Source organism: Arachis ipaensis, chromosome B5 (genome assembly GCF_059453495.1).
Source record: "Arachis ipaensis isolate K30076 ecotype BB chromosome B5, ASM5945349v1, whole genome shotgun sequence".
NCBI lineage: Eukaryota > Viridiplantae > Streptophyta > Magnoliopsida > Fabales > Fabaceae > Arachis > Arachis ipaensis.
The window spans coordinates 25,690,743-25,702,888 of NC_142440.1; the positions used below are offsets into that span (position 1 = coordinate 25,690,743).

The 12,146-nt window shown below is 28.3% G+C and overlaps 1 protein-coding gene across 1 annotated transcript; it reads left to right on the forward strand.

The window, feature by feature from the left end:
- The first annotated feature begins 9,739 nt into the window (after positions 1–9,739).
- On the forward strand, positions 9,740–11,846 carry LOC148563648 (uncharacterized). Its single transcript, XM_088489069.1, has 8 exons — positions 9,740–9,753; positions 10,261–10,332; positions 10,631–10,774; positions 10,873–10,944; positions 11,048–11,119; positions 11,227–11,301; positions 11,603–11,671; positions 11,783–11,846. The coding sequence occupies exons 1-8, from the start codon at positions 9,740–9,742 to the stop codon at positions 11,844–11,846; spliced, it is 582 nt and encodes a 193-aa protein (XP_088345195.1).
- The last annotated feature ends 300 nt before the right edge of the window (positions 11,847–12,146 follow it).

A 12,146-nucleotide genomic window follows, 5' to 3' on the forward strand; every position in this document is an offset into this window, starting at 1 on the left:
ACGTGAAAGAGCATGTTAAATATTTTCATAATACTATAATACATTTTAAATATTAATATTTAATTAAAATATCATCTCTACTTCTATATTAAAAAAAATTTCTGTTCGATGGAATTTAAATTTGGTTCAAATGAAAATTGATAGTATTACTATTTGTACAAATTAAAAGATTTTCTTTTTCTTTGAAGATTATGTAATTAATTGGTTAAATGAGCCATGCATGTACCACAGCACGCAGGTCCTTTGTCATGACCATCAGATGAGCTGCATTTAATTTCTTTAAAATGTTTTTTCGTCTTTTTCATAAATAATATGAATCAGAAAAAATTAATTAATTTCCCATGTGGCAGTGCAGCACTACTGAAACAACATTGATGGACTCCAAGGAAAGGTTGTGATAGTGGCAATTCACATTTGTAACATCATGATGGCATATTAATATTTCAATGATAGTAACAATACTTAATCAATGTGGAGAGAAAAAGGTACATCCTCTTTTATAATCAAGATTTTTTGGATTTTTTTGCTCTTTTTTACTTTGGTTATTAACAAAGGAAATTTATACATACATATAGTTAATAGTTCATCAGTTGTGTGATGATTATTGGTTACTTTATCAATTAGAACAAATTAATTGGTGGATCAGAGGAATAACATCATTGACTAATGGTGACATATATAATTCGTATGCTCAGAAGCATGCTTTTGGTTACTTTGCACTAATGATGAAAACTTTGCTCAAAGGCTGAAACTTTAAAGTTTAGCTGACAAGGTCTTAAAATAAATATGATAAATTAAAAAAAAAAAAGGAGAGGGGTATTTTCTATGGAAAGAAGAGATTATTATGTCTTTGTTTAAGTTCTATTTGTAAACAAACACATCAAAAGTCACCCATGCATCTTTTACAACCATGTTGAATTCAGTACATGTTTTGCTATTTTTTAATAGTTGTAGTAAAAAAGAATTGGACAGAAATCAAATAAAGACTGAAGTCTTATGTTGTAAAGTAACTAAATAAAGCAAAGGAAATTAAAGCACATATTTTATAAATAAACATTTAATGAACATAGAGAACTAGTTCATTCTGAGCCTCTTCTTTTCAAGGGGATTTTGCTCTTTAATGTGTTATATATGGTGCTGCCAACTTATTGAAGTCATTAATTAAAGCCAACTAACAATATCAAAGGTTGTCCTGACGAAAATTTAATTCAACAAGAATTTAGAATAACATTATAATGCAGTTCTTAAACTCATACGTAGACTCCCTCCTTTTCAAATTTCTTCATGTCATTTCCAAAAACAATATAATCCAACCAGAGAGTTAACACTCTTTTAGCAAATTTCAACTAACAAAAAAAATAAATTTAGCTAATATGTGTTCTAAAAACACAAATTAAAATTACTATTAATAAAAGTTTTTAAATTTTTTATTTTAATAAATACACAATGATTATATTAAAAACAAAATTTTTGTATAATTTTTTGTAAGAATAAAGTACTATTTTAGTCTCTAATATTAAATTTTAATTTCATTCATAATGTTTAAAACATCTTATTTTTATTTTAAATATTTTATTTTATTCTATTATAATATTCTCGCTCAAATTAAAATTTTTTTTTTCAAAAATACCACTTTTCTCTGTTGTTATATTTTTTTTGCTTTTGTTATTTTGTCACTTTGCTCCTAAATTATTACAACTGTCACTATGACCACTACAATCACAATTTTTTTGCTGCTATCTATTAAAAAAAACTTCATGGAGGAAATGATATTGTTGGAAAAAAAAATTAATTTTGACCAAATAACTAAAATAGTACGAAATAAAAAAGTTTGTGATAAAAATAGAGTGTTTTAAATATTAGGGATAAATTAAAATTTAACTCAACTGTTAAGAACTAAAAAAGTACTTTTCCTTTTTTTATAATAACTTCTTTTATTAGTAATTTTATGTTTTTAGAGTACATATTAGTTAAACCTTAAATAAATATATTTATTTATAATTTTTATTCTTTATTGTTTTTCCTTTCTTTCAATATATAATATCATCTATTATCACATGTCATCTACGAACACCGCTAGCCACGCCTCTCTGTCGTCGGCTATTCTAAATCTAAGATTTTAAACCCTAAATTTTAACTTTTAAATCTTAAATTTTAAAGTTTAAATTCAAAATTTTATATCCTAAATTAGTTTTAGTATGTTTCACTTTTTAATATTTTTTATTTGAGTTTTAAATGTTTTTATTATTTTTAATTTTAGATATTTTATGTTCATTTATTTTTTATTATTAATTTTATTGGCTAATTAGTTGACTGAATTAATATTAATTTTCTTGACTTTTTCTTTCAAAAAGTGCAGTAGACTAGATTCTTCTTCATTAAATTGTTAAAATGACGTTAATATATATTATCTCATTAGTTAAAACAAAAGCTGATAATAAAAATAGAGTTACAAAACAGACAAATATATTAATTCGTACTGTATAAAACAACAAAGTAATTTTACAGATTCAAATTAAATATTTTGAAAAGAAAGTTGTGACTCTATTATTATTATCATCATCTCGCCTTAACTGATCAAGTTATAGCTAATTATTCAAAAAATATGGGGTCCCTTGGTTTCATTATTTCTGTGACAGAATATGGTCAGTAACTATAGAAAGACTAGTCATCCAATGCAAGTGCATATCTTTTATATATATGTGTTATATTATTGCGAAAACAGGGTTTTACTTTTACACAGTTGGAGCATTATTTGAACTTGTAGGATGAATCAGGCTATATATATAGAAATAAATTAAAATAAAAGGTGACAATATATCTTCCACACAAAATTTAAAGCAACACTACTACTATATATAGTTGAAACCTATGCGATCTTATTATCTCCAGAACCATGAAATTTAAATTATGTCATTTTCTCTTTACTCAATTTTTTTCCCCTTCGTTATACAAATTTGGGCATGTATTGCTATGAAATAATGCCATGTTGTTAGTGCTGATGACTATGTATTTTATTGGGTCAATCTTCACATGTGTCCTAAATATCGAGGATTCTATATAGTATGATATATCAAACAAAGCTTTTACAATGATCATCTTTAATTTCCTTTTTGTGCCATCTGCTTCATTGTGTCGCTCCACATACATGTGTGTTCCACAATCCCTTTAAGCTACTATTGGGAGATTCTCAAAAGTCAAAACACTCCAACTACTTTTAAAAAAAATTAGCAAGAAAATTTATTTTATTATTATTATTATTATTATTATTATTAAAGAAATCCAAAATTTAATGTAATAAATAAAATGTGGATCCAAAGTCCAATTAAAATAGTATTACTAATAATTAATTTATTTTAAATAGATATAATAAGAATATAAATACTAATAAATAATTTTACTGATTGATTTTTTTTAATTAGAATTCTCTCTGTTCTTGTTTTTATTGGCTCTTAATTAAGAAATTTCTTATTCTATTTTTATCTTTTAAATTCTTCCTTTTACATTTAATGTTCAAAGTGATAGCGTACATATAGATAAATTATTATGTAGTTTATAACAAGAATGATTAGATATATATGACAACAAATTGAGTTATATTATTTTGAGGAAAGATTAAATATTTAATTTCGGAAAATAACATTATTTTAAAAATTCTTATTGAAAGACTAAAAGAAAATTATGTAATTCTCATGCTTGAAATTTTGTAATAATTGGATTCCTTTTAAAAACAATTGATGGGTTTGGCAATGTATCTATCTACTCATAAAAACGTGTCCTTTCGACCAATGTTACTAATAGTAGGTAATCGGGGATTGGAATCAGACTTCATTCTTGAATTCCATCCTTATCAATAAGAGGTTATATAAATTAAATATTAAACAATTGATTGTATTGATCAATAACAAGAAGGGGAAAAAAAAAAAGAAAGAATTGTTTTGGGTTGAGGTTGAGGAACTTTTGTTAACATTCCTTCAAGTTGCTTCAACGTAACTCAACCTGTGAACATACACCTCCCAATGATCTGAGGTGGATGGAATAATTAATTAGAATTATTAAGATATAAAAGTCCTACTTCTACTATGAAATATAAGTATATAACCACCACGTCATGGATATTATGGCATTTAGTGTGTACTTTAATCCATGAAATTTTGTTGTATTTTTGTCATAAAAAATTAAAGTGCCTCGCACGAATGAGTGTGAATCACTCTCGTTAGCCTATAAATTAAACTATTACAGCCTTAGCTTGTTAAATATAAAGATATAAGTATATATTTAAATTGGTTCCTAACGAATTTTAAATCAAATATTTTAATTTTTAATAAATTTTTATTATTTTAAAAGTCTTTAAATATTATTTTATCTAATAGTTTGATTTCTTTATCACTTATAATAAAATGTTTAATATGTATATTAAACAAATAAATTTTTAACAAATTTTATTATAATATAATTAAATCTCTAACAAATATTATTATAAGATAAATAAATTCTGTTTACAGAAGAATCAATCTATCTCAAAAATTTTTAAAATAATAAAAATTTATTGAAAATCATCAAAATGTTCAATTTAAAATTTTTTAAAGATTAATTTAGGTGTTTATTTTAAAAATATAGAAGTATGTGTATGTCCCTTATTTTTTACTTTATATATATATACATAAATAAATATTTTCTTAATATAAAAAAACTATATATTTAGAAAAGTTTTGGGAACTAATATTATATAACCAAAATTCAGCATTAAAAATCTAAAACTCCTACAAATAAGAATATTTTAAATTTAATTAAAAAATATCTAAAATCAAAACTCAACAAAAATATATTTTTAGTGGGTTTTATACGAAACTTATTTCACAACTTATTATAATATTGGAAAAATTTCAAATGTTCTTGGAATATTGGTGTTTTAATAGTTTTAGTCGTTAATTTCAATTAAAATATATATATATATATATTAATTGAAATCAATGGTTGAAATTATTGAAATATCGGTAGTTTAGGAATATTTAAAACTTTTTTTATAATATTAATTGAAATTAGTTGGTATGGTGTTTTAGTTCCATCACATTACTCATAAAATATAACTTCCACTTAAACAAAATATATATTGATTATTGGTCAGCCATCAAGCAAGAATCAAAAGCTTAGACTACTACTTCTTTAGTATGCAAATATTTATAGTTTAAAAAAAAAAACAAAAGAAAGGGAATCGTGATAATAATATAGAGTATTCCATTTAACATATTATGAGGATGAGATTTTGGTCACAATCGTAAGCGACATAATTGAAACAAGGCATATCTCAATGTAATTGACCCAACACAGGTCCTTAGCCACAAATGCAAACAAGTAAAATCATAAACTAACCTTTTCGGGTACCATCAATTGCAAATTGTGACAATTTCACGAGCTTTGTCACTGTCCAAACACCAAAGGGGGTTCACGAAAAAGCTATTATTGTAAGAGTAGCAGTAATTACAAAACAAAAACATTAGCGGCTAAAACGCGTTAAATTCTATAATAAGCATATGATGTGGCACCAATCATCTTGTGACACGTGTAGACAGGGACGAATCCACTCATGTGGTTGTGGGAGCAAGCGCTTCCACTACAATTTAAAATTTTATTGAGTAGTATATAATAATAATATTTATTTGTCCCAACTAAATTATTAAATTTGATCCTACAATAATTTTTTATTTAACTTTCGACATTTGATAGGCAATTTAAAAATTTCATATTAGATGTCCATTATATATAATGATAAATTTTCAAATTTAAATAAGATTGGTGTTCTTTCTTAGAGATCGACTCGAAAGAATATTATCTATCCATTTGTGTTTCTTCTTTTAAAATTAGCTTTAGTTTTTTTCATAATAACTATACTAATTGAATGAATTTTTTCAACTATGAATATCTTCAAGAGCTAATTTGTATGAAAGTTGAGTTTTAAATGATTGTTTAATGACATATACAAAAAGAAGACATTTTAAATTATATATTATTATTTAAATTACTATTTTAGTATTTTAATTTGTAATTAGATCTTTTGAAATCTAATCATATTTTATAATAATAAAATATAATTATAACAACAATTATACTACGTATACATAAAATAATCATTTGTACAGAATAAATCTTAAAATATAAATTTTGAAATACAAAATACATATTAAAAATAAGTTAAATTATATATGTATTTATGCACAAATTTATAATAGATAATTTGATAATTAATTTTTTATGTAAACATAATATTTTTATTAGAAAAATTATTATAATATTATATATATTTTGCCTCCACTATTAAAATTTTCTGGATCCGTCACTGCGTGTATAGAGAATGGGCAATTGGGCATGCTTGTCTTTCAGCTCCCATGACTTTTATGATTCTGTCTCATTCGCCCCAATTTCAGAAAAAAATTGAGAGTTGTAATTTGTAAGTACCAATAATTCTAGAGTTGCTCTATTCTTCAATTTTATTTTTGTAATAATTGAATTATTTTATCACATGTTCAAGTTTTCTTTATCGTTATTATCAGTTAAAGAAATAAACAAGTTAAGGTGTTATGAAATGCTTGGTTAGCGAACTAAAATCTTTTGTCTCAAGTAAACACGTAAATAAGATTGTATTCAAATAATTTGAACCATCTAGGTCATAATGTACGACATTTAATTTGCATACAATTGACTATTACGAATAGTTTAATGAGGTGGTACGTAATTAAGTAACCTTAATTAAGGGCTATATGGATAGGTTTATAAGTGACTTTTTTTAACTTTTAACTTATGAAAATGTGTAGTATTAATGTTTGGTACAATTTTTAAAATAAAATTGTAACTTTTTAAAAAGTTATTTCGATATTTAAGGAAAAGTTAAAAAAATGACTTTTCTCATAATAAAATTTTTTTATCATTTTTCTCTTAAAATAAGTACTTTTAGAACTAAAAAATTAAATACAAAATAATTTATTTATAAATTATTTTTAATATAAGTATTTATTATTTAAACTATTTCTTCAAAAATAACTTAATTAAGTTATTTACACAAACGAACCTTAGTACGTTAATACTTGCATCGTTATAAGACAAGGACACGTTTGAAGTTTGCTCCATTTATCCTTCAATATTATTTTCTATGATGATCTGAAGAATATTTAGAATTTTATTTCCAGTAGTATTTTCCACGGTTTCCCGCTGATTTAGGATTCCATTCCCTAAATTAATAATTGTATATTTCTCGATCGTTTATTTTTAAGCTTTATATGCTCTATTGTGAATAACAAAAATAAATAAATAAATAGCCACTACTAGAAAACTAGTTATTACAGACAAATATTTTCGACAGATTTTATCCCACTGAAATACAGACAAAATTTCAGAGGGATTTTTTTGTCGGAAAACAAAAAAAAATAGATTAGCATAAATTACAGACGGAAAAGAGAATCCGTCTATAATTCAGTTGGAAAAAAATTTTTTTTTTCCGTGGAATAGTTACAGACGGATTTTCCATCTGTAATTAAGTAGACAAAACGCTACATTTTATTAAATTATTACAGACGGAAAATCCGTCTGTAATTTAAAATTTTCCGTCGAAAAATATTAAAATAAGAGTTGTGAGTGAAAAGCTCCTCGTTTCAATCACGGTACTTCTCCAAATCTCTACACTCATCCCTTCCAAATCCTCCATCAGCGGCGCATCTCAGCTTTCTAATTTCATGCAATTAATTCCTCTTTTTCCAATGGATCTTCTTCGTCACGCTCTCTTCCGTTCCTCCTCCTCCGCCGCCGCCGCTCTGCTGCCATTGTTCGGTTGTTCCTCTGAGTTTTTAGCGTCTTCTGCCGCTGCCGCGACCACTCGCGTCGGACGATCTCTCTCTATCATCCCTTGCGTCGCACGAGCCCCCTCCCTGTGATTCTGTTGTTTAGGGTTCAATTTTTCTGTGCCAATTTTAGATTTATCAGTTTTTCTTCGCAGTTTATATCTTCTTGTTGTTGTTGATGCTGATTGAGCTTCTTGTTCCTGTTACAGTTTCTATCACATGCTGGTATCTCAAAACAGATGGTAATTTTGCCCTTTCCATTCTCTTTCTTCTATTTAAATGTTTCTAATTTCCAGCTTAGGGATTTGATCACCTGTTCTGAGCTTGTTCCACGATTCTATTCTATTTGTGATTTTTTTTTGTGTGGATAAATGCATTGCTTTCAATCCTTCATCTTGGTTAATTATTTTGGAACCCTAGAATTGCACATTCTTAATTAATCAGTGTTCTAGCAATACAGTGAAATTTTTTGAACTCTTATAGATATAGAATGGAATTGAACTTCTAGATTATGGCTTCTCTTAATCACTTATTGCAGCAGATAAATTTATCTATGCAGAAATTGGAGTATTAGGATTATTTATTGCAGTATTATTCTCTCTTCTGTGATTTGGAAGTTGTAGAAGTAGTTAGGTGATATGTTAAGATAGAATATTGAAAGGTTCCTTTTTTTTTCTCCTTCTGTTTTATGACCTTCTTTTCAGCTTAAATATTAATGAAAAATAAAATTAGCTTTGTCTATGACCTACTTGGCTGAGGAGTGAGGAGCAGATATTCCGATATGATATCAAGTTTGGTGGAAAAGCCCAAACAGCTTTTCATGAAAGATATCAGGTTAGTGCACTAATTGATTCTATGAATTTGTTAAATAGGAATTGGTTATTGACTTGGTTATTTTGGTGGCAGGATGCTGCCCAAGTATAATGTCACTGCCACGTTAAGGTTGGTTTCAAATTAATTTCTGTTTAAAAAATGATAAATCTAAAGCATCAAGCAGAAATTGGAAGCTAAGAATTACTAGTAGAGAGTACACTCGAAGAGACATAATGTGAAGTTATGGGCTTATTATTATTTAGAGCATAATGTGACATTAGTTTATTTGAAATTGTATGATGCATGGTTTAGAGTTTCTTCATGTGAAACCTGGAAAAGGAGCAGCATTTGTGAGAACCAAGCTCAAGAACTATGTTACAGGGAATACAGTTGAGAAGACTTTTAGAGCTGGAAGCTCGGTAATCTATTCTAAACTGCAGTTTTAGGGCTCATGCTTGGAGTTGTTATGTTCATAATTGTCACTTGAATAGGAAAAGGAAATGTTCTGGAGTTTTAGTAGCTATTATCCTCTATTAATAATATTACATAACACAACTCTCCTCTATTATCCGAGTTCTGGAGAAGCTATGCAAAGCACATCAGTGAAAAAATTGTTAATCCGAGTTTTAGTAGCAAAAAATTTCAATTTTGTTTTCATTTGCATGCTCAACGTGTACTTTATGGCAACTTTTTATATGGTAAGCTTCTTTTCTTTAGGGTAGCAATTATATAACCACTGCAGGCTTAAGTATCGCAGTTTGCTATCAATCATTAAGATCAGGTTATAGCTCTACGGATTGTGACACAAAATATCTGAATTCATATCCTACTTGTCTTGCCCCTGTGAAATTATAAATGAATTCAATTTTTCAAAATTTGGTATTTGCGTTTTTTATTTAGATTATCAGTTTATCTATCGTTCTTTTTTTACTTTCTCCAATTTGTTGCCCATCGCTTGCACCAAGTTATAATTCTTTTGCTCCTCTGGTTCCTTCTCAGCTAGTGATTCTAAAAAGATAAAGGGGTAGTAGAAAATGTAGCGTGAGAATTTGGATGCAGAAGATGAGAGGAGCAAAGAGAGCATATAGAAGAAAATGTGGCCAGCCAGGTAAGTTTGCTTATAATTGTGTAGATACCAGCCATGAACACCACAGAGAGAGTTACAAGTGTAGTGCCAAGAAGCGGCATTGCCAGCTTCATAGCGAGAATATCTTTTGTATGGCACTAGTTTTTCAAATGGTCAAGCAATGACGTTAGATAGAAGTGTATCAGATATAATTTTAATTTTAAATTAGGTAGAACTTAGCAAATAGAATCCAAGTTGATTAAAAGGGCATGCATATGCATGAAGGAAAATGGTTCATGAGACTTATCAAAATTGTGTATAGTCTATGAAATCCAGGTCATTTTTTAGACTGTTGATAGCTTTTGCTTGTTAATTTGTTATTATACAGTTTTGTATATCCAGATGCTTAATATTTTTACTTATATGCTTAAAATTTTATGAATTATTCTCTGGAAAGCAAAAGAAAGGAAAAGCTTTAGAGGGGTTTTCTAGTAATACGTTATGTTATATCATGCTAATATCTTTTATTGTTTTGTGCTTGAATTGAAGGGATTTCATGTGGAATAAGCTGCCAGGCACAATACCAAAGGAGATTGGGAATATTGCAACACTAAAACTCTTGTAAGAACCTATACCAAAGAAGATGAAATTATTATAATTGATCCTCATCAAGTTCTCTTTTTTCAAAGAAGGTGTTGTTCTATCTGTCATCCTTGTTGATATTGTCTGAGATTTGTTTCAAAAGATCAATCATGATTGCCTATGTGTATAACCAGAATTAAATTTGGACTTCTGCTGGTCCTGATGTTGTTATAAATAGACATGTATGGAGTAATCTAGTTGGCTGAGTTTAGAAGCAAGGTTTATGGAGTTGGTTGAAATTGTGTATATATATATATATGATGCTTTGTACTTTCAGGCTTCTGAATGGAAATAATTTATCCGGTAGCTTACCGGATGAGCTGGGCAACCTTACAAAATTAAACAGATTCCAAGTCGACGAAAACCAATTGTCGGGTCCAATCCTAGTGTCATTTGCCAACATGACCAATGTTAAACACCTGTGAGTGAATCCTGATGGCCCATATGCACAACCAACTGAACTTGAAGCTGGATTTCTTATTTATCACCTTATCTGATTTGTTTGCATATTCCCTGCAGCCACATGAACAACAACTCATTTAGTGGTCAACTTCCACCCGAACTTTCGAAGCTGCCTAATCTTATCCACCTGTGAGTATTTAAGCTCTTTATTTTGCTTCCTGAGATGCCTTCTGGTCTGATTAATTGTTTTCAAGTTTTAACTGTGCCTGTTTTGTTGAAATGACTTTTAAAGGCTTGTGGACAACAACAACTTATCTGGTTATCTTCCACCAGAATACTCCATGCTCCAAGGGTTGCGAATACTGTATGTCCTACTTCCATATATTTTCTTTTTTATTTGAAGCAGTTATCAACTTTTTCATCTTTGTGTATTATAGAAGTTAATATGCATTTATTTGATTTCCCTTGCAGCCAACTTGATAACAATAATTTCAGTGGGAATGGAATTCCTTCTACCTATGCAAACTTATCCAGGCTTGTAAAACTGTAAGTATTATTTTAACCATGCAATCCGAATGTCTGATATCCTACCTTTGATAGTATCATTCTTAAATATAATTTGTGGTAAAAGATGGGGAGTCTTTGAATCTTTATGCTTAATCGCCAAAGAGCTTACTTGTGAAGTTATGGATTGGAACTTGGAAGTATGTAAAAAATCACATGCTTTGGGCTCCTAGCTCAAGCTCAAGCAGGATATTAAGTCACAAGCTTAACCTTCAAGAACATAAGAACAATTTTTATTTTTTATTTATTTTTCAGGGCTAATGTTTACTCTTTTGCTTGGCAGGAGTCTGAGAAACTGCAATCTACAAGGAACTGTTCCTGATTTCAGCCCAATAGCAAATCTTAGCTATTTGTATGTTTAGCTATCTCTGGTGATTTTGCATTGTGACTAGTGACATTGAAATAATTTTCTTCTCCTTTTTATGGCTACCCTCTAATTTGTGGTTGTTGGTTCATGTTGTAGAGATCTTAGCTGGAATCATCTTACAGGACACTTGCCAACAAATAAACTTTCAGACAATATATAGCCAATTTTATTTATATATTTTGTATATATAACAATGTTCGTTTATTTTCATGCTAGCGATGATCAACATGAGTCTGATGTAGTAATGCTCTTGCTGTTGCAGCAATCTGGCCAATAACAATCTCAATGGATCTATTCCTCGAAACTTCTCAAACCTGCCTCTTCTTCAGGAACTGTAAGAAGATACTCGTCAACCTATTATATGTGATTATTACATAACACCATCTTGGATTTCTTGAATAAAAACTGTTTAGGAGAAGCGAGTGGCGATATAAACTCTAGTGAGACACTTATACGAATG

Bases quoted from the DNA above. Each gene is read 5' to 3' on its own strand.
- LOC148563648 (XM_088489069.1), top strand. The intron at 10,945-11,047 runs GTGAGTATTTAA...TGACTTTTAAAG, and splicing joins CTGCCTAATCTTATCCACCT to GCTTGTGGACAACAACAACT. The intron at 11,672-11,782 runs GTATGTTTAGCT...TTCATGTTGTAG, and splicing joins ATAGCAAATCTTAGCTATTT to AGATCTTAGCTGGAATCATC.